The following is a 26,691-nucleotide window of genomic DNA, read 5'->3' on the forward strand; positions in this document are numbered from 1 at the left end:
CAGTCTAAGGCCTAGTGAGGAGGGGACTGGCCCAAAGTCATAAAGCCAGCAACTCTGACACATGTCAAGTGTCCAGTAAATATTACTTAGCTGCTGTTGATGTCAGCAGTAATGACATTGGATAAAATGAAAGTCTGCCTGTAGGTAGTGTGTTCATCTGCATCAGTAGCATCAGGTGCGATACCCAGTCTGCTTTAGAAAGTTGAACCTTAGAAAAATTTAGATGGTTCTTTTGAAAAATTGGGAATTCTTCAAAAAGAATCCCTCTCGGGCTTCCGCAGTGTCCCTCATGGAATCTCAGTAGAACCAAGTAAGTAGGGCCATTTGCGACTTGAAGAGCGGTCCCCATAATTTGCTGTCAGACATCTGCCTGGGCACTTTCTGGGGGTCTAGTTGGTGGCAGGAGAAGGGGATAAGCAGGGAAGGATGGGTCATGTTACTGTGTTGGCTGTGTCCGAATATTTTTTCTTCATGTAAAAGTAGATGAGATACAACTACTGCAGAGTCCATTTCTCTGAGTCTCTGAGCTTACCTGGCTCCTGGGGGTGTGGAGGGAGTTTTGCAGCTTTCAGGGTCTCTGTTCAGGCTCAAGGCCCAGCTGAATGGCTATGCTACAAGTCTGTTCAGAGCAGGTTCGAGGGACGGAAATGTGTTTCCTCACAAGCCGTGACTCAATCCTCTCTCCGGTGGCTGTGTCAGCCTCCATTGTGTTCCCTCCTCCAGGGGCTTCTGAGGAGAATGGCCTGCCTCACACGTCAGCCAGGACCCAGCTGCCCCAGTCAATGAAGATTATGCATGAGATCATGTACAAACTGGAAGTGCTCTATGTCCTCTGCGTGCTGCTGATGGGGCGTCAGCGAAACCAGGTGGGCCCCTCTCCAGCGTCTCAGGACACAGGGAGCAGGTGCTGCCCGGGCGCTCATGGTATGTCAGGTGCTCCACAGGGCCTTCTGTTGGAATGGCTCTTGCTCTAGGCTGGCAGAGCATAGGGGTATTTCTCCTACTGTTCTACCCATCAGGAAACCAGGCTGATTCCAGAACCGGAGTCTTTCCACGGTGCGTTGCTGTGTGGAGCGTTTCTAGGCATTCCTGGTTGGTGCTCAGGGCAGGAGCAGGCAGTTGCCTCTGTGAGGTGAAGATTAAAGGGTTGAAAACTGGCAAGACTGGCCCTGTGGATGTGCTGGAGGAACTGCCAACCTGATGTGGGCTCAGGGCAGTGGGACAGAGCCCAGAGCTATGTCTGCTTAGGAAAACTGGGCAAGTACAGGGGCTCCAGATGTGCAGGGCTTCCCTGAGTCTTGAAGTAGTTCCAAGATGGAGGAGGAAGGGCCCATAACCTACAGTAGAGGAAAAAGGGCTTGGAAGAGTGCAGCCCTCCTCCTCAAGACTGTTGAGAAGTAGCCCGCAGACCACGCCCTTCTCCTAGGGAGGAAACCAGGCATGGGGGCAGGAGAGGCTGGGGTCTTAGCAGTCCTTCCACACCTTTCTGAGTCAGACACTGGACTGTCACAAATCTGGGCAACAGCAGTGCAGTTACCCCCATTTTACAAGTGAGGATGAAAACGTCTGGAAGAGAATGAAAGAGTGTAGCATGTGGGACAGGGCAGTGCCCTGGGGAGGAGTGTGTGTAGTCACTGGAACAGTGAGGCAGCTGGGGGACGGCCTGGAGAAAACAGCCAGGAGAGGAAGGCTGAGGGCTCGCAGGGACCAGGTCACATCAAGCTGTCACAGGCCATTTTAAAGACTTTTGTGAGAAGTCATTCCTCTGACTGCTTTGGGAAAGACTGGAAACAGCAAGGAAGGGAATAGGGTGACCATTAAGGGCCCTCATAATAGGGCCAAGAGATGATAGCAGCTAGGACCAGCATATTGGTGTTGGGACTGGTGGGAAGTGGTTGCATTCTGGATACATTTGAATGTGAACTAAGCAAATAAGAGAATGGATTTGCCATGTATTGAGATGGTTAAGACCAGCAGGTAAGGGGTGGAGGAGCAGGCTTAGGAAGATGGGGAGCTGCATTTTGTACAAGGTAGATTTGAGGTGTCTGATGGAATTGGCATTTGGATTGATTACCTGCAGCTGCTGTTGGGGAGATGGCAAGGCTGGAGGTGTCACTTTGGGAGTCCTCAGCATATGGTTGTATTTAAAACCAGGACACTGGATGAGATCCCACACTGATAGCCACAGCATTGGTGTCCCTTCCTTCAATATGGAACATGTTTTTTATAAAAAATAATTGTAGGGACAACTTTTATGCGTTGAGTGCTATTACTTTTTTGAGGCACTTTCACAGTTACTTATATTTGAAATAATTGTAGGGACAGCGTCTATGTGTTGAGTGCTATTACTTTTTCGAGGCACTTTCACAGTTGTTTGAATTTTCAGGTATTTAGTAAGTTACACAACAGGTGGTGACTCTGTGTCCCCACACTCGATTCTTGAGAAAGCCGGGGCATAAACTAGGCTGTGCTCTCGGGGACAGGCCTGGATAGAGCCAGAATTTAAACTCTGCTGCCCTGCCTCCTCTGTCTGCCATCTCACAACAGTTCTCTGTTCCCTGAGCCTTCTTGTTTCCACATTGCTATGAGTCGTTGCAGTCTTGAGTTAAACTGTATGATTACAGCGCTGCTTCCTTGGGAAGGGACCATTAGTGACCTTGAAATCCTGGCCCCCCAAAATCACTTTCACTAGCATGTTCTCGTTTGCACAGTCAGCATTTCCTGGGTTTCTGCTGTGTGCCGGGCACCATGAGGATATGGATTCCCAGATCCTGCCTACACTGGGTAGCCAGGGAAAGGATTTCCTTGGCCAGGCCTCACAGAAGGCTTCTTCCTTAAAGAGGCCTTGTTAATGGGCAGTTGGGCCAAGTTCTCTGACCAATCTTGGCCAAATTGAAATCTCAGGACTGGAAAGGCTCCCCAAATGCTGTCAAGTTTCGTCCCTCTGGTGCTAATGAAAATCATCCATATAGCAGTCGTTTCTTTTAGTCATTTCTTCAAGCCCTGAGTAGCTTCCACATTACCTCACTGAGCCTTTTCAACAGCTCCATCGTCCCCCATTGCCTTTTCTGTCAAGGGACTTGAGCTCAAAGAATGTTGCCGAGGGTCACAAAGCTGTCTTATGAACCCAGGGCTTGCTGACTGCGAAGCCTGAGCTCTTACCCACTGCCTCCTCAGGTAGAGTGGCACTTCATCCCACCCACCTGCCTACCATCCTCCTATAGAGCAGGCCACGGGGCTGGACCTGAGAGTAGGAATAATTCATTTTCACGTGAAGAAGCTGCTATTTTCTTTTTTTTTTTTTTTTTTTTTTTTCCTTTTTTTGAGGTAGTCTTGCTCTGCTCCCCAGGCTGGAGCGGTGCAGTGGCGTGATCTCAGCTCACTGCAACCTCTGCCTCCCGGGCTCAAGTGATCCTCCTGCCTCAGCCCTCCAAGTAGCTGGGGTTACAGGCGCACACCACCATGCCTGGCTAATTTTTGTATTTTATTTTTGTTCTTGAGATGGAGTCTCCCTGTCACTCAGGCTGGAGCGCAATTTCTGCTCACTGCAACCTCTGCCTCCCGGGTTCAAGCAATTCTCCTGCCTCAGCTTCTTGAGTAGCTGGGACTACAGGCATGCGCCAGCACACCCGGCTAATTTTTGTATTTTTAGTAGAGACGGGGTTTCACCATGTTGGCCAGGCTGGTCTGAAACTCCTGACCTCAAGTGATCCGCCCACCTTGTCCTCCCAAAGTGCTGGGATTACAGATGTAAGCCACCATGCCCGGCCCTAATTTCTGTATTTTTAGTAGAGACAGGGCTTCACCATATTGCCCAGGCTGGTCTCGAAATCCTGAGCTCAGGTGATCTGCCCATCGTGGCCTCCCAAAGTGCTGGGATTACAGGCGTGAGCCACCATGCCTGGCTAAGAAGCTGGTATTGTTAAGAGAAAAGGGAAATGATGTAGGAGAAACCTCAAACCTAAATACTGGCCTGAACTTAGGAGACCCAGGGTCAGGTCCAAGTCTGCCTCAGAAGGCCCCTCTCTTCCCAGCTGTGTGACTCACCCCTAATCTCTTTAAGCTTGGGTTTCTAGTCTGTGCAGTGAGGCAGTTGCACTGGATGAATTTTTGTGGGCCATTGTTGCAACGTTTTATAGCTGTGTGACCTGGGCCTGGCTTAGGGCCCTTTGAGTGAGACAGGAAGGCACATGGCTTGGTAAACACCATAGATGTCAGCCGTACCTCCCCAACCCCAGTTAAGCAGGGCAAGGTAGACCCAGGCTGGGTTTTAGTAAAGGCCTGAGTGGCACGGCAGGTGTCATTTTACATCAGCCTCAGTCTTAACAGATTCTGGGCTGCTTATGAGTCTAACACTGGCCATAATTTCTAGTAGAAATTATGTAATAATTTCTAGTAGAAATTATGTAGTAATTTCTAGTAGGCTGTGATTTCTAGTAGAAAGAGAATAGTCACCTCTGTTACTTTCAGTGGCAAAACCCACAGTTACTTTTACACAACCTAATATGTTGAAAGGAGAGGTCCATTGGAATGGAGGCTGCCAGGGATGTCTTTGTCAGGTTCTGGTCTCCCAAGATAAATGCATACCTGTAGTGGGCTGGAAAGGGGCAGACTTTAGGATCAGAACACCTGAGTTAGGTGCTGTTGCAATCACTGACCTTGCCCAGGCTGGTCTTGCTGAACTTCTCCCCCTTGTAAAATGGCAATAAGCGAGCAGTGGTGCTGTGTGCAGAGCTTTACATGTGCTTTCTGACTTGATCCTTACAACAGCCCTGAGAAGGGCTAGTAATAGCCTTACGTTATATAAACAAATTTTAAAAGGGAAATCATTCCTGTTGTTCTGTTTTAAAAGATTTAAGTTAGTATCAGTGAAGCCTGTTTCCCCTCTGATCATTGACATTCTGATGGTTCCATGAAGCAGCTAATTTTACCAGTTATTAGTATATCCTTCTAGAGACATTTTTATGCTTACAAAGGCTAATTGTATTCCTGTTTTTTTACACAGTCAGTAATATAGCATGAACGTACTTGCTTTCCCAGTATTATCTCTCGGCAGTTGTTAAGTTCACGACATACAAAACACCTTGATGTTTTTTTACTGGTGCCTTATATCCCATTGAGGGGCATACTGTAATTTATTTTGCTAATCTCTGTTGATGGAAGTGTAGGTTATATCTATTTTGGGGCATTACAAATAATGCTGCAGTGAGTAGCATTGTAAATATGTGTCATTTAGTATTTATGTGGATCTGAATGTAAATTCCTAAAGTGGAATTGCTGGTTAAAGGGATTATGGATTTGAAATTTTAGAGTTACTGTGAAACCCTCTTCCCTGTGCATGTCATAACAGTGTGCCCTCCCACCAACAGCGTGTGAATGTACCTGATGCCCAGGTCACCAACATGTTCTTTTAAAACTTTGTCATCTTTCCCAGTCTGAAAGAGTGAAAAATCAGAGATGTTTGTAGGACTCCTTATAGAGGAATTTCTTTGCTTGTGGCATGAATTGCCAATGTCTGTTCTTTTTTTGTCATATTTGGCTTGTGACTTTGCTTATTTTGAGTTTTGCCATTTAGAATTTTAAAAGGTTTGGGTGGTTGATGTCAACAAGCTTCTTTTTGAGCTTCTAGGTTTAGTGTGATCCTTCAGAAAGGCTTTTCCAACTCTTAGATCATTTTTTTTTAATTCTTTGCAGAGATTTTTCTGGATCTTAGAGTTTTTTAATAGTCGTATCTTACTTTCAGCTGAAATTTATCCTAGTGCAAAGCATGAGGGACATTTTCATGTTAATATGAGGAAGACAAATCTTAAGGAATTTGTTTAAGGTTACCAAGTTTGCACATGGTAAAGCTAAGAGTCAAACCCAGGACTCTTGAATCCCAAAGGACTCTTGAATCATATGCAGGACTATCTGAATCCCAAACTCATGCTTCTGTGGTAGGAACTATCATACATTATGACTTGTAGGATTATTGTGAGCATTAATGAGTAAAGTTAGAAAGTGTGTTTGTGTGTGGTAGGTGTAGGGGGTACATGGATGTTTTCTTCAAACCCCAGCACTCCTTACTGACAGTTAGTTGCTTTCTTCGTCCTAAATGTCATTATCGTGTGTACTGAGCACGAGGTTTTGCTAGATTTTTCAAGCACATTTGTCTTAATTAATACTTTTTCCTTCCTGTCCCGTCCAGGTTCACAGAATGATTGCAGAGTTCAAGCTGATCCCCGGACTTAATAATCTGTTTGACAAACTGATTTGGAGGAAGCATTCAGCATCTGCTCTTGTCCTCCATGGTCACAACCAGAACTGTGACTGTAGCCCGGTAAGCAGGAGACCCCTGGGGACAGACAGATGGTACCTCACTGGCTTGGAGTAGTTGTTTCAAGACCTGCTGCTGACCCTTTGACCTTTTTTCCTTTGGGAGTAGAGCAGAGACTAAAATTGTATTTTATAGTCCCCTAATTGGAAGCTACCTTGGAGTAGGATCTGAGTGAACCCCACTCCCCACCCCAGCCTATGCAGAAATCCCTTTTAAGATGTTCCTAGGCCAGGCACAGTGCACATGCCTGTAATCCCAGCACTTTGGGAGGCTGAGCGAGCAGATCACTTGAGGTCAAGAGTTACAGACCGGCCTGGCCAAGTATGGTGTTGGGTGCCTGTAATCACAACTCTTTGGGAGGCTGAGGCACCAGAATTGCTTGAACTCAGGAGGCGGAGGTTGCACTGAGCTGAGATCACGCCATTGCACTCCAGCCTGGGCAACAGAGTGAGACTGTGTCTCAAAAAAAAAAAAAAAAAGTTCCTGCCTGAGGCCCTCTAGCCAACTTCCCCTTGTACACCTCTGTGATGGGGATCTCATTTCACTCCAGGCAGGGGGCTGCCCACTGCATGAGCTAGCAGCATGCTTTTCCTTATTTGCTGTGTTATTCTATTGTAATTTTCATCCACCTGTAGAACCGTGCTCCCGGGCGCGGTGGCTCACACCCTTAATCCCAGCACTTTGAGAGGCCAAGACAGGCAGATCACGTGAGGTCAGGAGTTCGAGACCAGCCTGGCCAACATGGTGAAACCCCCGTCTCTACTAAAAATACAAAAATTAACCGGGCGTGTTGGTGGGCACCTGTAATCCCTGCTACTCGGGGCTGAGGTGGGAGAATCGCTTGAACTCGGGAGGTGGAGGTTGCAGTGAGCTTGGATCACGCCACTGCACTTCAGCCTGGGTGACAGAGCAAAGACACTGTCTCATACCAAAAAAGGGGGATTTGGTTTTTTGAGCCCAAGGACTCTCCTTTACCTTGTGTCTCTCACAGTCCCCTTGAGAGAGCTCTGAACAGGACATTGGAAGACTTGTAAGAGCTTGAATGTATCACTGAATCTCTGAGCCTCTGTTTTCTTGCCAAAGGAGGATAATACTCTTTCCCCTATTGGCCCCCCGGCTAGTTCACAACCTTCTGACCAGCATGAGGAGGAAGGTGCTCTGGGAACTAAAAGTACCACACAGCCATCAGGGCCCGGTGCCATGGGGCTCTGGTCTCTTCACTGCACTCTGGGGACTTCCCTCAGTGACCTGTCTTCCGCTTTATCATTTGAGTTTTTAATTTCAGGCAGATATATTTTGCATTTCTAGATGTTCTGTCTGGCTCAGTTCGGCAACTGCTTAGCCATGATGTTAATATCTTTTTTCTGCTGCATATTCTGTTTTTAATCATTTTTAAAATACTTTCTTAAGGTCTCTTTCGATTGCTCATGGGGTACTAATGCTTGTGTTTGAGTCTTCAGACCTCAGGGTGGAGTGTTACCTCGTGTTTTGTAATGTCTATGGAGAGGCCACCAGAATTGCTTGAACCCAGGAGGCAGAGGTTGCACTGAGCTGAAATCACGGCACTGCACTCCAGCCTGGGCAACAGAGTGAGACTGTGTCTCACAAAAAAAAAAAAAAAAAGGTTCCTGCCTGAGGCCCTCTAGCCAACTTCCCCTTGTATACCTCTGTGATGGGGATCTTATTTCACTCCAGGCAGGGGGCTGCCCACTGCATGAGCTAGCAGCATGCTTTTTTATTTGCTGTTTTATCCTATTGTAATTTTCATCTGCTTATAGAACCGTGCTCCCGGGCGCGGTGGCTCACACCCGTAATCCCAGCACTTTGAGAGGCCGAGGCGGACGGATCACTTGAGGTCAGTGGGGCTAGTTTGCCCCATGGGTACCTGTGTAGCCTCAGCCCTGGAGGCGTTTCTACAGGGCACTTTTGCTTTTGTCTGCCAGATATGTCAGGTAGCTGTCCCAGGGCAGTTTTCATGTTTCATGTCTTGGCCCTGCTGCCCCAGTCGTGTGAGCGCAGGGTTTCTGCTGCTCTTGGGAGGGCTCCCTTCCCCCACCAGCAGCACCCTGGCAGAGCCAGGCTCCCTGGGCTGGTGGGTCAGGCCTTTCTAACCCTTCTCTCGCCAAGTGTACATGCTCCCCAGGCTTTACAGGAACCTGAGACCCTGTCTGGTCCCTGCAGGGCATTAAAACCCAAGCGTTAGTGTGACTAGGTCTTGTCGCCACCGCTCCACACTGCCCTCAGCTACTGAGTATCAGTTCCTTGGCTCACGACTCCAAACTCCTCGGTCCTTTCTTCATTTCTGATTCCTGTGGACTTCCCCCCCTCCTCCCCACATGTTTTGTTTGTTTGTTTGTTTTTTGGGACAGAGTCTCCATCACCCAGGCTGGAGTGCAGTCAGCGGTGTGATCTCGGCTCACTGCAACCTCTACCTCCCAGCTTCAAGTGATTCTCCTGCCTCAGCCTCCTGAGTAGCCAGCATTACAGGCGCAGCAACCATGCCTGGCTAATTTTTGTATTTTTAGTAGAGGCAGGGTTTGCCATGTTGCCCAGGCTGGTCTCAAGCTCCTGACCTCAAGCGGTGTGCCCGCCTCGGCCTCCCAAAGTGCTGTGATTACAGGTGTGAGCCACCATGCCCCACCTTATTTTTTTTTTGAGTGTACTGGCATGTTTTTAGCAGGAAGGGGGCCACATTAGCTTACGCTGTTGATGAGATGTGGAAGTGAACAGATGGTTTTCTAACTAAAGAAAGGTCCTCATGGTGCATGAAGACAGAGGCTCAGAGAAGCAGGCTGTCACCAGGGTGTCTGTTTGTGTTGTTTTGGAACTTGTGACTGTGGTCTTAACATTGAGGCTGTGCATGTGTTTCAGGACATCACCTTGAAGATACAGTTTTTGAGGCTTCTTCAGAGCTTCAGCGACCACCATGAGTAAGTACAAGTGTGTCCCTGCAAGGAGAGTTGTTGGACTGTCTTTTGAAGGCCTCAGTCTCTTTGGTCCGTGACCTCAGCTCGAGAGGAGGCCCTAGAGCTGGTGGAAGCCCGCTGTCCCCTCAGTGGTAGCAGGTGTGACTCTGCAGTCGGACCTGCCATCTATCCAACCTTTCTTATGGCAGGCACTGCCCCTGAGCTTGCTTCTAGCCCTCATAGCCACCCCAGGAACTGAGTGTGGAAGTCGTTGGCCCCTTATTACCTTTGGAATCAATGGATCTCTCAACCTACTGCCCCTCTGAAGCGAGAGTGGACAGCGTGGCTATTCCCAGGAGCCGGCAGGAACCTCAGACAGGCAAAGCCAGCTGCTTACTGAGCAGCTGGGGATTCTTCCCTCCACAAGGGGGTGTGCTCCCATTTTTCTTGAAAGATATTCTGTGCTCATTTATTTTTTAACCTTCGATGGAGAATGTACGAGGAAAATTACTCTCTGCTGTAAGGAAAACAGTGCAGGAAGGGGGTGACTAGCAGCTGACCCTTGGCCTTGGCATTGGGGAGATGATGTGGGGACCTTAGTGAGCGACAATTTCAGTGAGCTTAGCTCCAGCCAGCTGCGTGTGCACAGGAAACTGGGCCCACTGTTGCATAACTTCTGATTTTTTCAGCCAAGGAAAGCCAGAAATTAAAGATTTATGTGAAAGGTCCTGATTTTAAATGTTGGTTTAAATTTTTTAAAAACCTTGCATTTGAGCTAACAGAACATGCCTGGAGACAGCTGTGGCCCCAGGGCACCTCCGTCATATGCATCCGTCCTCTTTGATAGATTTTCTGGCTGAAAGCCATAGAAGGGGTCCAGGAAGCGTGTTAATCTTCTGAAAATGGCACCACGTATGTTATGGAACTGCGCTGTTTTCCCTGAGGAAGTGAGTCTCCGGCTTTCATCAGACTCTTCAATCTGAGTACTGTGTGGGATATCAGGACGAAATGCAAACAGCCATGGCCCCTGCTCTCACGAAGGGCAGAGTCTGAAAACAAAGACAGTTGTTCATCCGAGGATTCCACCATCGAGCATTAGTGATGAGTGGAGATGGTATTCAGGAGGAGAGGAACGGGTCTGTGAGAGGACATTTGACAGGGTACAGAACTGGCCAGAGGATGCTCAGGAGCTCTCCCTTGCCGAAGTGGCTTGTCAGCCAAGACCTGAAGGGTCGGCTTGTAGTGAATTGAGTGAACAGGCATGTGAGAGAGTGAGTGTTCTAGCCAGAAGCCCCTGAACGAGGGAAGACCATTGTGGCCAGCTGATGGGAGTGATGTGGGCTTGGCTCTGGGCTGGCTGCACAGGGCCTTGTGGGTCACAGTCACAGGCCTGGATTTTATATACAGATGGTCCATCACTTAGAATTTTTCAACTGTACAATGGTGCAGAAGTCGAATTTTGAATTTGGATCTTTTCCTGCGCTCATGATAAACAGTTCGGTACTCTTGCAATGCTGGGCACTGAGCTGCAGCTGCAGCGCAAATGTATTTCAAGAAAAATGATGACCAGCTATGCGGTCACCAAGGTAGACAACCAGTACTCTGTGCTGTGCCCGCCATGTTGCCAGTGTTTATGGCCAACTGTAGGCTGAAGTCAGTGTTCTGAGCACATTCCAGGTAGGCTGGGCTAAGCTAGGAGGTTCAGTAGGTTAGATACATTAAATGTGTTTTTTTTTTTTTTTTCTTTTTTTCAAGACGGAATCTTGCTCTGTTGCCCAGGCTGGAGTTCAGTGGCGTGATCTTGGCTCACTACAACCTCCACCTTCTGGTTTCAAGCGATTCTCCTAGCTCAGCCTCCTGAGCAGCTGGGATTATAGGCGTGCGCCACCACACCCAGCTAATTTTTTGTATTTTTAGTAGAGACGGGGTTTCCCCATGTTGACCAGGCTGATCTAGAACTCCTGACCTTGTGATCTGCTCGCCTCGACCTTCCAGAGTGCTGGGATTACAGGCGTGAGCCACCACGTCCAGCCTTAGTATGTTTTCACCTGACAGTATTTTCAAATACGATGGGTTTATCAGGGCATAACCCCCTCCTAAGTCAGAAAATGTCTGTTCTAAATGCAGTGGGAGGCTGTGGAAGTATTTTCACCAGGAGTGACAGGATCAGAGTCCTGATTCTGAAGATCACTTTTGGTGCTGTGTGATGACTCAGTTCCTGTGGGATACCTTTTAGGGAGCTGGTGTCCTGGGAGCGCAGGGAGCAGTGACAGGCCTGGATGGCAAGCAGGGGGAAGTGTCACAGTTGACCAGGCCTCTGTGATGTCTGACTGTGGTAGTTGGTGGGACTGCTGCAGCAGAGCCAGGCTTGAGTGTGATTGGACATGTTGAGGTGCTGGTGCCTTTGAGGAAACAAGTAAAAGTGTAGGCAAAGAGAAAGGCCCGGAGCTGCTGAGGGAAGGGGCCTTGTCAGTGAATGTGGCAAGCAGGGGTTGGGGATTGGGGGTGGGGCCAGGGAAAGATTCCATTGCCTGAGAGCCCAGAGTTCCCTCCTGCAAGTGCTGGCTGGAGTGAGAGGTGCTGGAGGAAAGTGCCTGGTGGCTTCTCAGATTCTCTCCACAGGAAGTGGGCAGGAGACTCCCTGCAGTAGCCCGGTGCGGACCCAGCAGCCCTAGTTCCTGTCCTTTACCTCCTCCAACCCATTTTGTTTCAGGAACAAGTACCTGTTACTCAACAACCAGGAGCTGAACGAACTCAGTGCCATCTCTCTCAAGGCCAACATCCCTGAGGTGGAAGCTGTGCTCAACACCGACAGGTGAGTGCAGGGGTGCAGCGTTTCCCTCAGCCCATCCCGGCTGCTCGCCTTCCCTGGGGGCTCACTGGTGAGCACACCCAGGTATGCATGCGTGTCCTCTCTCACATGTAGCTACAGTGTCCTGAGGGCTCCTCTGTGCCAGGCACTGTATTCATGTCACCTGCATTTTCTCATCGGAGCCTCACAGCAGCCCTAGGAGGGAAGCCCCATCCATACCTGCACTTTACAGATGAGGGGGCAGAGCCTCAGAGAGGTCACCTGCCAAAAGTCTTGTGTGCTCCGCACTGGCCCCCTTGCCTCGTGCATTCAGCCCCTTTGCTTTTGTGCGCCTTTCTTGCCTGTTGGCATCTGCAGCCAAGCAGGACAGACAGAAGCCTCTTACCTGCTGCCACATGTTAAGCTGCATTACCTGGGTTAGGTTTGCCTCACCTGGAGCCAGGCAGTGGGGAGCTAGTCTCACAGGCGTCAGAATGCAGTGGACTTTATCCAGCAAGAACTGTAATTTCCCAACCTTTTTTTGTTGGTTTTTGTTGTTGTTGTTGTTATTGTTGTTTTTTAGACACAGGGTCTTGTTCTTTCCCTCAGGCTGCAGAGCAGTGGTGTGATCATAGCTCACTGCAGCCACAAACTTCTGGGCTCAAGTGATTCTCCTGCCTCAGCCTCCCAAGTAGCTGGGACTACAGGTGTGCACCACCATGCCCAGCTAGTGTTTGTACTTTTTTTTGTAGAGATGGGATCTCACTATGTTGCCCAGGCTGGCCTCGAACTTCTGGCCTCAAGTGAGCCTCCCTAAGTCCTGGAATTACAGGTGTGAGCCACCATTCCTGGCCTCCCAACCTTTTTTTCCTAAGGCAGCAAGCAGAACTCTTCATTCAAATAAAATTGTACGCCGTCCTGCCCTGATGTGTGGAGTGGATCACAGGAGAGCTGCTCTGTTGGAAAGGCCTGGACCCCGCATGCTTGGCCATTTTCCTTCCCCCATGATGGGGCCTGAGTCATTTCCTCATCTCCTGCCTTTGCTTCATAGACTGGGAAGCTGAGGCTTGGGGTTGTGGGTACTTGCCCAAGGCCAGCTGGAAGCGAACCTCAGGCCAGGAGTACGCTGGGCCCCACCCTGTTCACACAGTCTTTCCGCATCTGGCAGACTGGCGTGCCTGTGTCAGTACACTTTTGGTATAAACAGCTCTTCTCTGGCAGTTCTAAGCCATGTCTGATTCTGGATGTTTCTGGCCTGGGAAGGTAAGCTGGCCTGCGATGTGGTGGGAATGCACTTGGCGGGTTAATTCTGTGACTGCTGGGGTCTCCGGGGCTCTGGCTCCGGTTGGAGCAGGAAGGCATCCTGCAGACTTGGAAATGTTCCCATGGTTTTTCACTGCCTAAACCAGCAGAGCGACCCATCCCCAGGGCCCCCGTCAGCCTCTCAGATCGGTCACCAGTGTCTCTCTTCTATTTCAGGAGTTTGGTGTGTGATGGGAAGAGGGGCTTGTTAACTCGTCTGCTGCAGGTCATGAAGAAGGAGCCAGCAGAGTCGTCTTTCAGGTGGGTCTGGGGACAAGTACCTGCCGATTCTGTGGGGCTGCAGAGCCAGGTGTTCCGCAGGAGGTTAGAAATACCTCCTTTAGTCACCAGCATCCATGCCTGAAGCACAGTTACTGTTGGGGAGAGGTGGTTTGACTGCCATCTTGCCTAGTGTTGACTTGGCAGGTATGTGGAACCTTCTTCTGCAACCCACAGTGACCGAGCATTCACCAAGCACCTGCTCTGGGCTGGTGCCGCATGGGTGGGAGAGAACTAGGATACGGGCCCTGCCGTGAATTCCCTAGAGCTGAGCTGTTTCAATGCAGCATGGAAAGGAATGGAGCCAGTTGCCCGGCAGCTGTAGGAGCAAAGGAGAGCCTCCTGCTGCTAGGGCTGGGGGCTGGGTGAGTAGAGGAAGACCTTCTCTGAGGTCCTTAGACACATCTGAGATGAGTCTTGAAGTCAGTGGACAGGTAGAGTTCCATCAGGGCCGGGCATGAGCTGTCAGGAGGCTTCATGCCCACATGGGCCTTTGTCGCTTCAGTGCCTTGTCCAAACTCCCTGTCATGGATCCCCGCTGTGCCTCTGGGTCCCTCAGTCAGCATAAGCCACTACTTCCCTAGGCCAGCCCGTCGTCTGTGAGCCCAGCGGCCTGTCTGCACGTGTTCGTCAGCTTCCCACAGACATTCCTGGCCCCTCAATTGCACGTCCTCCCGTTCTTGTGAAAGGGCAAAGCCTAGAGTATGTTTCACGGGGGACTCGCAGGAGCCAGCCCTTCGATCCCAGATGTCACCTTCTTTGAAACAGCCCCTTCCAGACAGACCCAGCTAGAAGAGTTCTGCACTGAGCTGGCTCTCTGTGAGGATGGGGGCACTGCTGTGTCCCCAAGCCCAGGATGAAGCCTGATGCTTGGTAGATGTTCAGTAAATGCTGAGTACATGAAAAGGGAACAGGCATCTCCCAACCCCTTGGAGAATTGAACACGGGCCAGAAGAGGGCAGCCTTAGCCACCTGAGCCAATATTTGGGTCGCAGGTTTTGGCAAGCTCGGGCTGTGGAGAGTTTCCTCCGAGGGACCACCTCCTATGCAGACCAGATGTTCCTGCTGAAGCGAGGCCTCCTGGAGGTATGGTCTGGAGCAGCCACTGTCTTGGGTTCCATCCCCGCCTAGCCCACGCATTGTGTCCTGTACCGAGCCCCAAACAGTTCATCAGGAGCCGACCAGATATCACGACTTCTGAATGCCAGTGCAGGTTGCCCTAGTTTTTGCCCTGGGTTTCCAACTGTGGGTTCCCTGTGGGTGCTTAAGGGGTGACAGATTTAGGGGGTGGCCAGGCCATGCAGGAGGGTGAGAGTTTAGTTAGCAAGGCATTTTGACCGTGAAGATACTTTGATACTAAAAGTTAATTTTCCTTTATTGAATAATGGTCTTCAGAAAAAGTAAAACAGAGCAGAATGGCCACAGTTATAATTGGTATTTCAAATTTTTTGATGTGGACAAGAAACTGACCCCTGAATTATAAAATCCATGTGGAAAAGAACTGACCAAATCAATGTAACTCCAAGAAAATGTAGAAAACTTTATAAAGGAGTAAATTGGCTTTATTCTCTTGATGAAAACTCAATATTTTGGTGTAAACTTTAAACAATTTTGCTCATAAACACAAAGACGAGCTGTGGGGTCAAAGTGTGTCCTTTGCTTTTCAGTTCTGTCCTTCATTTACTTGAATGACCTCAGTGCCTAGGCAGTGGCCATGTTTTAGACCTGGTGATGACAGCTCCCCTCACCTAGGAGCTGAGCGCCCCGGCCATCTTGGTGACCACAGTGCAGGTCACAGGCTTCAGCTGTACGCCCTGGGCAGGGGAGAGATTGTGCTACATTCCCAGTCTGTTCTGCCTCCTGGTGAGGTCTGTCAGGCCTGGTCCTGTCCTTGGAGCCACCAGCATTCTCAGACAAGAATCTAGACAGGGTTGCAGGTTCCATCCCCAGGATGCTTGCTCGAAGCCAATGCATGGTCTGAGCTCCATTCCAGGCCCTGGTGGGCGTAGCCACGTTCACACCTTCACCCTGTCCCTCCTCACCCAGCACATCCTCTACTGCATTGTGGACAGCGAGTGCAAGTCAAGGGATGTGCTCCAGAGTTACTTTGACCTCCTGGGGGAGCTGATGAAGTTCAACGTTGATGCATTCAAGAGATTCAATAAATACATCAACACCGATGCAAAGGTAAAGTTAACCTCGGGCTCTGCAGAGTGTGCTAGGTTGTCCAGCAGTTCCCTTGTAGTCCTGCTCTGCCAGTCTTTAGGCACAGGTTTTATTCATTTATTTATTTATTTATTTTGAGACGCAGTCTCGCTCTGTCGCCCAGGCTGGAGTGCCGTGGCCGGATCTCAGCTCACTGCAAGCTCCGCCTCCCAGGTTCACGCCATTCTCCTGCCTCAGCCTCCCGAGTGCTGGGACTCCAGGTGCCCGCCACCTCGCCCGGCTAGTTTTTTTTTTTTTATTTTTTAGTAGAGAAGGGGTTCAACGTGTTAGCCAGGATGGTCTCGATCTCCTGACCTCGTGATCCACCCGTCTCGGCCTCCCAAAGTGCTGGGATTACAGGCTTGAGCCACCGCGCCCGGCCTAGGCACAGGTTTTAAATGAGAGATGACAGGAGAGTCTGGGCAGTCTTTGGCAAACATTCATCGGAACCTGCTCTGCCTGGCTCTGTGCTAGCCCCTGGGAATGCAGGGATGAAAACCGGGGCTGCTTGTGGGTAGGGAGTGAGGGTGGGAATGGGCGGCTTGTGCACCTGCTGTGATGCAGCATGGTGGGTGCCACAGTGGGAGCTACTGTAGGGAGGGACTGGGCCTGGTGTGTTAGGCTCACCAGGTGTGTGTGACAGAAACCCAGCCGAGGCTAGCTGAAGTAAAATTAGAAGTAAAAATTAGAGGAATCCAGCACCCTTGAGTGTAAAACCACTGGATAGAGTGTGGGATCTGTGCTGAACTCCAGGGGGTGCCTCCTAGTACCTGGGTCGTGAGGGGAGGTCCCTTAACTTATCTGAGCCTCTATCTTCCTATCTGAAGCAGTGGGGCTGGTGGAGGTCGCTGATGCCCCTTGTAGTGACTCTCCCCCCGGGCCATGGCCATCCCTGGCCAGCAGCCCACTGCCTGCTGTGAGCTTAGTTTCTATACAGTTCCAGGTGTTCCTGAAGCAGATCAACAGCTCCCTGGTGGACTCCAACATGCTGGTGCGCTGTGTCACTCTGTCCCTGGACCGATTTGAAAACCAGGTGGATATGAAAGGTACATGAAAGGCAGGCTGTCAAGGCGAGTCATGCAGGGTGAGAACGCTGGCATCAGACACCCTGTCTCCAGCAGGGAGACAAGAATGACTGAGGGAGCTGCACCAGACGCCCACGTGGCTGGCTTCGAGGTGGCGGCTCCCAGGGCAATTCACTTTGCTGCCTTGTTCAACACTTTAACAAGGTGAAAATCCATTGTTGTTAGCAAGATGCAAAAAACAGAAAAAGACCTTTTGGACTGGTATTGCCTGGCACGATGAGTTGGCCCCCTCGTCCTCAGTGTGCTGTGCGTGGAATTACAGGTGCCCTGTGGTGCAGCAGGCATCTGAACCCTCCTGGACTTGCTAACGCACTTCATGCGTATGTGCACGCATTTCCTTTTTTTCCTAGGAGAAGGCCTGTGGCATCCAGCAGATTCTCTTGAGGGTTTGTGACCCCCCCACCCCCCAAAAAGTCAGGCATTTGTTCCTTGTCTAGGTCACTGTCATTGATAGCAAGAAGTATCCTGGTAGTTGGTAATTTAGCCGTTTGCCTCCTTTTTCTGCTCCAGAGGGTCTGTTTCAGGGGAACAGCCACCCAGATTTTGGTACCTTCAGCTATTGCCCCGCCTCCCAATTGTGCGGGAAGCAGTTGCTCCGACACTAGAGGACGGAGCAGAACCTGTGCCTTGTGGTCTCAGTCTGGGCCGGACTCACCTGAGAGCTGGTGTGGAAAACCAGTTGCACTAGGAGCTCTGCAGGAGGATTTGAACTTTTGCATTGGTTTTCTTAATGCAGCATCATGGATCCATCTTCCTGTGGCGGAAACTTTCCTGTGTGTGATATGGAGGGCAGGGGTCTGGAGCCAGGCTAGGGAGGGCTGAGGGAGAGCTGCCCTGAGCTTGGTTCTGGAGGATGAGGTGGGGTGCTTCTGGGCGCTCTGAGAACACGGCTTTGCCTGCTGGCAGGACAGCTGGAGGTTCCTCTTCTTGCTGCAGTCAGCTTTCGTCGAAGCTGTTTTGATGATGAGCCTCCAGCTTCAGAGTCAGGACTCAAACGGGGCTCCACTAGAGGCCTGGGCGACCAAGCCACTGGGCCTAAGCCTGACCTGCTGCACCCCCGCCTCCCTCCACAGTTGCCGAGGTCCTGTCTGAGTGCCGCCTGCTTGCCTACATATCCCAGGTACCCACACAGATGTCCTTCCTCTTCCGACTCATCAACATCATCCACGTGCAGACGCTGACCCAGGTGAGAGGCCCCGGCAAACACACAGCAGGGAAGGTCGATTGGAAACCAGTTCCTTTGTCCTGGAGCCCAGATTTCTGTCCCCGACTCCAGAAGTGCGTCTCTGGAGACCCAGCTCTTCTGAGGACTGTGCTCAGGAGGAATCAGTGCCCCATTGTACAGACAGGGCCTAAGGAGGGTTCGCAAGTCCCCTCAGGTCACAGGCTGACTCGAAGGCCAGCGCTCTTCCCGCCTCCCCCATGTCCACATCCCTCACACCTTCTGCCCTGCTGGGCTTCGGAATCGGACCTGAGGCTGCCCAACTCCCTCACTGAAGTCATGCAGCCTTCCCTTCTCTGAGCCTCATGCACCTCTTTTCTAAAGTGGGGTGGTCTTAGCACCTCTCAGAGGTGGTCTTTGGTTCTGTTCTGAGGTGAGGCGCCAGGTGGGAGTGCATGGTGAGTGGGGCAGAACTCTTGCCCCTCCAGGGTGCACAGGCTAGTGCTGATAGGCACTTCAGCCGCCCCAGCACACGCACCCAGTCCTGCCTGGGATGGACCTTCCGGAAGGAGTGATGCTTGAGCCGAGGTCTGGACAGGGACAGATGATGTTGCCCTCAGGTGGGGTGGGAAGTGGGTGTGGGGAGCAGGAAGGTGCTCAGGCAGGAGACTGGGGCTGCTGGGGGCCCCCTTCCCCTAGTCCTATTTCACGTTTGCGCAAGGAGAGCTCCATGGGTGGCCCGAGGCCTAGGGCCACTCTCCTGCCTGCCTGATGGTTGCCCAGGTTCACCAGGGGCCACTGGGACTCCCACCAGCCCCTGACCCGGTGGGCCTGTGGCCTTGCAGGAGAATGTCAGCTGCCTCAACACCAGCCTGGTGATCCTGATGCTGGCCCGACGGAAAGAGCGGCTGCCCCTGTACCTGCGGCTGCTGCAGCGGATGGAGCACAGCAAGAAGTACCCCGGCTTCTTGCTCAACAACTTCCACAACCTGCTGCGCTTCTGGCAGCAGCACTACCTGCACAAGGACAAGGACAGCACCTGCCTAGAGAACGTGAGTGCCCCACCCCTCGAGGGGGTGATGGGTGGGCAGCAGACCCAGGGCCTCTCAGAGGGGTGTCCCGGTGCTGGGCTTGACCTGGGTCCTCCAGGCGCCCCCCAACCCCTCCCTCTTTGCCCAGAGCTCCTGCATCAGCTTCTCATACTGGAAGGAGACAGTGTCCATCCTGTTGAACCCGGACCGGCAGTCACCCTCTGCCCTCGTTAGCTACATTGAGGAGCCCTACATGGACATAGACAGGGACTTCACTGAGGAGTGACCTTGGGCCAGGCCTCGGGAGGCTGCTGGGCCAGTGTGGGTGAGCGTGGGTATGATGCCACACGCCCTGCCCTGTTCCCGTTTCTCCCTGCTGCTCTCTGCCTGCCCCAGGTCTTTGGATGCAGGCTTGGTAGGAGGGAAGTCCTAGAAGCCCTTGGTCCCCCTGGGTCTGAGGCCCCTAGGTCATTGGAGAGCCTCAGTCCCCATAATGAGGACGGGGTACCATGCCCACCTTTCAACTTCAGAACCCTGGGGCCCAGGCCCACCCAGAGGTAAGAGGACTTTTAGCATTAGCTCTGTGTGAGCTCCTGCCGGCTTCTTGGCCATCAGTCCCGGGGTAGGGAGGAAGACATGGGTGACCCCCCCATCTGTGAGCCAAGCCTCCCTTGTCCCTGGCCTTTGGACCCAGGCAAAGGCTTCTGAGCCCTGGGCAGGGGTGGTGGGTACCAGAGAATGCTGCCTTCCCCCAAGCCTGCCCCTCTGCCTCATTTTCCTTTAGCTCCTCTGGTTCTGTTTGCTCATTGGCCGCTGTGTTCATCCCAGGGGGTTCTCCCAGAAGTTGCGGGGGGAGCTTTCCCTCCATCCCTTGTGGCACGGGGCAGCTGTGCCTGCCTCTGCCCGGGGCAGCCGCTCCTGCCTGAGCCTGGACACGGGGCCCTTCCTTGTGTTGCCAATTTATTAACAGCAAATAAACCAATTAAATGGAGACTATTAAATAACTTTATTTTAAATGATTGCTGTGGACCTGGCTTTTGTCCCTAGGGCTGTGTTTTCCTCTCCTGAACCCCAAAGAATGAGAAGGAAACTGGCTGTGGTGTTTATTCAGGGCCCGGGGAAGGCTGAAGGCAGCATGGGGGATGCAGAGATGGCAGGATTGGGGCAGGTGGTCTCAGCCAGAGGCACAACAGCAGACATTCCTCTTGAGAGCCCAGCGACTCGGGCCTTCACTCCTTGTGCTGAGGAGAAAGGGACAGCTGAATGAGCAGTACTACCTGTCATCCCCCACACTCCCCCTGCACAGAGAACAATGCCCCCACCACTCCTCACCTTGGGACCCAGGGCATCCCGGGTCCGTGCCCGCAGCTTGTTGGCCTGGGTTTCCGCCATGTCTGCCCGCTCCTCCGCGTCATCCAGCTCGTGCTGGGCCTTGCGATACTTGGCCAGGTTGGTGTTGGCCTGCTGCTCCTGGGGGCACACACACGGCCTTGGTTCCTCTTCGGTGACTGAGATGCTTATTCTGGTCCCTGCCCCATCCCCAGTAAAGCAGCTGGCTCCTCCTGGTCCTCAACTTTGTTCCTACTGCCATTGTCTATGCTCACTAATACCACAGTGGGAATAAGGAAGTTGAGACGTACCAACTTCATGATGTGCCTCTGTGCCTGCCCCGCCCCTCAGAGGCAACTCCAGCCTTGGCCAGGGGAAAGCACGTGGGGTCTGTTCTGTGAGACAGAGCTAGGTCTATCTCCCCAGAGATGTTAGAAGCTTCTCTCTTCCTTCTGGGTCACTGAGCCGGGAGGGTGGAGCTGCTGCTGATGCCTCACCTGGCCACAGACCCTGGGGCAGAGCTGGGGTGCCGGGTCCAGGTATCCAGGCCCCAGCACACTCACCGCCTCCTCAAACTGGCGCTTGTAGCTCTTGACCTTGCTCTGCAGCTTGTCCACCAGGTCCTGCATGCGAGCCAGGTTCTTCCTGTCCTCCTCGGCCTGGGCAGGCAAGGGGGACTCAGGGCTTGCTTGGGCTGGGCCAGCTCCAGGGCCACTCCCCGGGGAGACCCGGTTACCCACCTGGTATGCGAGCTCCTTGACGCGGCGCTCATGCTTACGCACGCCCTTAAGGGCCTCGGCGTGCTTCTTCTGCTCTGCGTCGAGCTCGGCCTCCAGCTCCCGTACCTGCAGGCAGGGGTACCGCCTGTTGCCCAGCCCACCCCTGGGTCACCCACCCTGCCTGGGCCAAGGACTAGAGGGGCCGCACACACCTTGGCCTCCAGCTTCTGCACCTGCTTCTTCCCGCCACGGAGGGCGGCCTGTTCTGCCTCCTCAAGGCGGGCCTGGAGCTCGCGCACCGTCTGCTCCAGTGTCTTCTTCATCCGCTCCAGGTGTGCGCTTGTGTCCTGCTCCTTCTTCAGCTCCTCGGCCATCATGGCTGCCTTTGGGGGAGAAGGGGCTGGTCAGGTGCCCCGCCTCAGGGAAGTCCCTCTGCATTGTCCCAGGCTTCCCACAGCCCTTGCCCAGCCTCACATCAGTGATGGCCTTTTTGGCCTTCTCCTCAGCCTCCCGCCTCTCCTGTGCAGCCTCCTCCACCTCCCCGCTCAGCTGGGCCAAGTCTGCCTCCAGCTTCTTCTTTTGGTTCAGGAGGCCTGTGTTCTGAGGGGAAGCAGAGTCTCAGAGCCAGCCAACAGGCCTGCACCTGCTCTGTCCCCAGGGACTCCTGTCCCCACCTGCGAATGCAGGAGGTTGAGGCGCTCGGTGGCCTCCAACAGCTCCTGCTCTGCCAGCCGCCGGCTGCGCTCGCCCTGCTCCAGGGCAGCCCGCAGCTCCTCCAGTTCCGCGGCCAGCAGCGCAGCCCGGCGCTCCAGAGCCTGTGCTTGCTCGCGGAGCTCGGCTGCCAGCCGCTGCTCCTCGTCCCGCCCTGCCTGCTCCTCCTTGAGCTGTGCCTGCATCAGCCGCGTGGCAGCCTGGGCCTCCGTGGCCTGGCGGGTGGCATGGCCCAGCTGCAGCTCCAGGTCATTGAGGTCACCCTCCATCTTCTTCTTGAGCCGCAGCGCCTCATTGCGGGCCCGTGTCTCTGCATCCAGGGAGGCCTGCAGGGACTCCACAGCTCGCTGGTGGTTGCGCCTATGGGAGGAGGGTGGCATGAAAGGGGGTCCCGTAAGGGCATATCTGTCCTTACAAATGCCCAAGGACCGTTGGAGACAAGAACCCATTTTGAGAACAACTGAGTCACCCCTCCCCAGTTTAAAGTCTCTTGTGACTGCCTGTGGCCCATCAGAGTAAGTTCGTGAAGAAGAGTGAGGCCCAGGCGGACAGGTGGACTGACTTTGGCTCCACTCCCACTGTGTGACCTTGGGCAAGTCCTTCAGCATCTCCAAGGTTCACCTCTAGAATGGAAACAGCAACCCGGACCTCAGAAAGTCCCATGGGAGGGACAGACTAGAGAGAGCAGAGTACACACTACTTCCCTTCCCTTCTGCCCTCGGGAGGTGGGAGCGGGAGGAGGATGGACACACCTCAGGTTAGCGCACTCCTCGTCTTTCTCTGCCAGCTTCCGGTCCACTTCTGCTTTGACCTGGGAGAGCTCCAGCTGGATCCGCAGCGTCTTGGTCTCCTCCAGCTCCAGGGCCCCCTGCGGATACAGAGCAGGCATGGTGGGGTGGGAAGGGGGGACAGCCAGCAGAGCAGCACGTCAGTGTCCACCCACCCCTGTGGCCAGCCCCTGACCTCTGCCTCCTCCAGTGCAGCCTGGATCTCACTCTTCTCGCCTTCCAGCGCCTTCTTGGCTTTCTCCAGTTCCTGGATGCTCTTCCCACTGAGACTCACCTGGTCCGTGAGGTCGCTGATCTCCTCTGCAGTGGACAGGGTGCTGAGGGGCCACCCCCATGGCTTGTACTCCCACCCAGGTCACTCCACTCACCCCTCATCCCAGGGTGGCCCCACCAGGGCACCCCTGTGACTCCAAGGTGCTCCGACCCCAGGGCAGCGCCCTGGCCCTGGTGTGTGGCAGGTCGTACCCTGCAGGTTCTTGTTCTCCCGCTTGAGCGTCTCCAGGGCCTCAAGTGCCTCCTCGTGGCTGTGCTGCAGCCGGAAGAGCTCAGTTCCCAGGCCACGGGCCTCCCTCTGCGCCGCCTCCAGCTCCCGCTGCATCTCCTCCTCCTGCCGCCGCCGTTCCTCCAGTGCCCGTTCCAAGTGCCGCTGCTTCTTGTCCAGCGCAGCAGCTGCTGAGGTCGCCCGCTCCAGCTCCAGGGTTACATCCTCTGACTCTGTCTGCAGCCGTAGCTTGGCCTTCTCCAATGACGAGCACTTGGCGTTGGCAGCCTCCACGCCCTCCTCTGCCTCCTGCAGCCGCAGTGCCAGCTTTTTTCTAGGCCATGGGGCCAGACAAGTTGTGGACCATGGAGGGAGGGAGGACAGCCCCAGCAGCTCCCTTCGCCCACCCTCCGTGGGGCTCAGAGGCACAGGCATAAAGCTCTGCATGGCAGGGGCCTGGCCAGCAAAGCACTCACTTGGCCTCCTCCAGCTCCTCGGTCCTCTGGATGGCATCTGCTTCGTACTTGCTCCTCCACTGGGCCACCTCGGCATTGGCCTTAGACAACAGCCGCTGCAGCTCAGCCTGGGCCTCAGCCTCCTCCTCGTGCTGCTCCCGCAGGAGGTCACAGTCATGCCGCAGAGCCTGCACGGCGTGGGCCAAGGCGTTCTTGGCCTGCAGGGACACCAGTGACCTCAGCGTTGGTGCAGCCCAGTGGCTCTGGCGCCCACTTGCCCACTCCATGGTCACCGGTGCCAGCCCACCTTGCTTTCCTCCTCTAGCTGGCGCCGCAACTCTTCCAGACTTTGGGCGGCCAAGGCCTTCCCACGGCTCAGCTGACTGATCAGACACTCCTTCTCCTCCAGCAGGCGACTCAGCTCCCCTGCAGGCAAAGAGGCGAGCGGGCAGGTCAGGCTGGCGAGGGCTGCACCAAAGCCCTGCCTGGTGTGGCCAGCTGAGCCCCAGCCTCACCGCTTTCCGTCTGTAGACGCCCCCGCTGCGTGCTTGCGTCCGCCAGCTGCCGCTGCAGCTCCTCCACCTTGATCTTGGCCTCACTTAGCTGATCCTCATAGGTGCGGCACAGCTTCTCTGCACTGGCCTGGGATCCCAGGTTGGGGGCAGGGGTTAGATGTCAGAACAAGTCTGTATATCAGAGGGCAGGATCTGGGTCTGCCAGTCAGAGACTGGGATCTGGGATCGGAAACTGGTAAGCTAGATGTAGGCCCAGGAATAGGAATCAAAGGGAGAGCAGAGCCCCAAGTTCAAAGTTAGGGAAAGAGATTCTACTGCTGGGCTTAACAGACACATGTCAGAATGGACAGGGCTGGGCCAGTCCCAGGGCCGGTGGGTCAGGGCGAGAGTTGGGATGGTAGCTGTGGAGTCAGCTGGCAACAGTGGTCAGAGGTCAGCTGTCAGGATTATGTGGCAGAAAGGTCAAGGCTAGGGTGCTGGGGTTCAGATCAGGAAGTCAGGACAGGTATTAAGTCAGAGTTCAGGAGTTAAGGGCTGGGGTCACAACTACTGCTGGTTCAAGGGTCCAAGGCTGGAAGTAGATGCTGGGTCAAAAATGACCTGGAGTCAGGGAACAGGGCTTGGGAGTCATGGCTTAAGGTCAGGACTGGCAGGAGGCTGAGAAAAGGGGGTTGGGTGCCAGGTGAATGGGTCAGGGCTCAGGATCAGGTACTGGGTGGAGGGAGTATGGGGACAGTATTGGCTGCTGGGGTTGGGATTGGTTTAAAGTCAGGGTGGGTATGGGGTGAGGAAGGCGTGGACACCTTGGCGCGGGTCAGAGTCTCCACATTGGCAGCCAGGTCGTCCACCTCCATGCGCAGCTCGCTCTTCTCCTTCTCCAGCTTCTGCCGCACCCTCTGCAGGCTGTCCACCTGCTCCCCCAGCTCCGCCGCGCCCTCCGCCTGCTTGCGCCGCAGCGCAGCCACCGTGGCCTCGTGCCGCAGCGCCGCCTCCTCCAGCTCCCGCCGCAGCCGCCCCAGCTCCGCCTCGCGCTTACGGGAGCCCTCGCGCTGCCCCGCGGACGCGCCGCCTGCTTCCTCCAGCCGCTCGCTCAGCTCCTCCAGCTCCCGTGCCGCCTCCGCGCGCTGCTTCTCCACGCGGGCCCGGGCTGCCCGCTCTGCCTCCAGCTCCTCTTCCAGCTCCTCCGCCCGAGCCTGGGGTGGGCACGCGGGGCAGCTGTCACTTCTGTGGGCCTCTGACCCCGGGTCTCACCCACCCGACCCCCACGTACCTGCAGCTCCTTGATCTTCTTCTGCAGCTGGGCTCCCAGGAGCTGCTCGTCTTCCACCCGCAGGCTCAGCTGGCTCAGCTCGGAGTCCTTCCTAGGAGCCGCAGGGTGGGTGAGCCAGTGCAGGCCTGAACTCCCACCCACCTGCCTGGGACCCCTGTAACGCCCCCAAGTCCCCTTCAGGCCCTGAGGGACCTCACCCCCATGCACCTGCTGCACTGGGCCCTGAGGCCTCAGCCCTGGACCCTGGCTGGGCCCTCAGTCCAGGGAGGGCAAGACGCTACCCCTGCGCCCCAGTGCCCCATCTCTCGACCCCCACCCCTAACGTCTGCAATGCCGCAGGACCCACAAGAATCCAGAAGGGAACAAGGGCTGGGTGCAGGCTCAGAAGGCCCCTCTGGCCGGGCCGGGAGGGCCCCCCCACCGCCCCGCCGCCCCACCGCCCCACCTACTTCTTGAGCTTCTCCTCCAGCTGCTGCTTGTCTTGGGTGGCATCAGCCACCGACTCCTGCGTCAGCTTCAGGTCACCCTCCAGCTTGCGCTTGGCCCGCTCTGTGTCCATGCGCAGTTTCTTCTCCTGCTCCAGGGAGCATTCCAGCTGCAGAGCAGGCAGAGCAGGGTCAGCCATGGCCCAGGCCAGCCAACACCCTGGCCCCGCCACCCAGTCTCAGGATGACCCTGACTCACGTCCTCCACCTGCTGCTCCAGCCGGAGCTTGGCCTTGGTCAGCGCGCTCACGCGGTCCTCCTCGGCCTGCAGGTCACCCAGGGCCTGCTGGTGGGCCTCCTGTAATGCCTTCTTCTCCTTGGTCAGCCGGGCCACGGACTCGTCCAGCGCAGCCATCTCTTCTGTCAGGTTCTTCACCTGTGCCAGGGCCAGCGTCACCATGAGGATGACCTTCCCTGCACTCTGAGCAGCCACCACACTAGGTCAGAGCAAGTGCCCCTTCCAGCTATGGGACTCAGGCAAGTCACTTGACTCCGAGCCTCCACAGCTTCTGCCTAAGGGAAGGACCCTCCTCATGGGGCTGTACTGAGGATTCACGAGTGGTTGCACCCGCAGCGCCCAGCACCACACCTGGCCCGGCGAGAGAGCCACAGATGCCAGAGCCATGTGCAGTATTAGCAGGTGCCCAGGGCAGCTGCCTCCTAGTCCTGGCTTCCTCGGTGGGCACCTGTGAGAACCTAAGCTGCCTCCCCCGCCTCACTTTCCCTCCTGTGTAATGGAGTCACTCCTCCAGCACTGGGAACCACAGCGGCCATCACGAGAGCTCAAGGTCAGAAGTCACCTGCAGGATGCAGAGCTGGGGACATGGAGTTCCTGCCCTCAAGGGGCTTGCACTCCAGGAT

The 26,691-nt window shown here is 54.2% G+C and overlaps 2 protein-coding genes across 4 annotated transcripts in view; one reads left to right on the forward strand and one right to left on the reverse strand.

Moving 5' to 3' along the window:
• The window catches only part of TRPC4AP (transient receptor potential cation channel, subfamily C, member 4 associated protein), a 77,387-nt gene extending 57,294 nt beyond the window's left edge, over window positions 1-20,093 (forward strand). For 2 of the 3 annotated variants that reach the window (XM_011972414.1, XM_011972416.1), the window contains 11 exons: window positions 700-866; window positions 6,188-6,319; window positions 9,188-9,246; window positions 11,936-12,037; window positions 13,493-13,576; window positions 14,590-14,680; window positions 15,641-15,781; window positions 16,737-16,845; window positions 17,958-18,070; window positions 18,892-19,098; window positions 19,226-20,093. In XM_011972414.1, the coding sequence (XP_011827804.1) occupies window positions 700-866; window positions 6,188-6,319; window positions 9,188-9,246; window positions 11,936-12,037; window positions 13,493-13,576; window positions 14,590-14,680; window positions 15,641-15,781; window positions 16,737-16,845; window positions 17,958-18,070; window positions 18,892-19,098; window positions 19,226-19,363 (1,343 nt within the window). In that variant the 3' untranslated portion in view covers window positions 19,364-20,093. The remainder of the gene's footprint in view (window positions 1-699; window positions 867-6,187; window positions 6,320-9,187; window positions 9,247-11,935; window positions 12,038-13,492; window positions 13,577-14,589; window positions 14,681-15,640; window positions 15,782-16,736; window positions 16,846-17,957; window positions 18,071-18,891; window positions 19,099-19,225) is intronic. The other variant, XM_011972415.1, reaches the window with a different exon arrangement.
• Window positions 20,066-26,691, reverse strand: part of MYH7B (myosin, heavy chain 7B, cardiac muscle, beta) — a 54,187-nt gene continuing 47,561 nt past the window's right edge. Inside the window, exons 28-43 of the mRNA XM_011972413.1 lie at window positions 26,030-26,206; window positions 25,795-25,940; window positions 25,346-25,436; window positions 24,879-25,268; window positions 24,076-24,202; window positions 23,868-23,986; window positions 23,582-23,778; window positions 23,090-23,439; window positions 22,800-22,924; window positions 22,589-22,704; window positions 21,800-22,196; window positions 21,600-21,725; window positions 21,338-21,508; window positions 21,147-21,251; window positions 20,970-21,065; window positions 20,066-20,547 (exon numbers count right to left, since the gene is read on the reverse strand). Coding sequence (XP_011827803.1) covers window positions 20,185-20,547; window positions 20,970-21,065; window positions 21,147-21,251; window positions 21,338-21,508; window positions 21,600-21,725; window positions 21,800-22,196; window positions 22,589-22,704; window positions 22,800-22,924; window positions 23,090-23,439; window positions 23,582-23,778; window positions 23,868-23,986; window positions 24,076-24,202; window positions 24,879-25,268; window positions 25,346-25,436; window positions 25,795-25,940; window positions 26,030-26,206 — 3,096 coding nt within the window. The 3' untranslated portion in view covers window positions 20,066-20,184. The remainder of the gene's footprint in view (window positions 20,548-20,969; window positions 21,066-21,146; window positions 21,252-21,337; window positions 21,509-21,599; window positions 21,726-21,799; window positions 22,197-22,588; window positions 22,705-22,799; window positions 22,925-23,089; window positions 23,440-23,581; window positions 23,779-23,867; window positions 23,987-24,075; window positions 24,203-24,878; window positions 25,269-25,345; window positions 25,437-25,794; window positions 25,941-26,029; window positions 26,207-26,691) is intronic.

The sequence above is a fragment of the Mandrillus leucophaeus genome, unplaced genomic scaffold, assembly GCF_000951045.1.
Source record: "Mandrillus leucophaeus isolate KB7577 unplaced genomic scaffold, Mleu.le_1.0 Scaffold129, whole genome shotgun sequence".
NCBI classification, from domain to species: Eukaryota; Metazoa; Chordata; class Mammalia; order Primates; family Cercopithecidae; genus Mandrillus; species Mandrillus leucophaeus.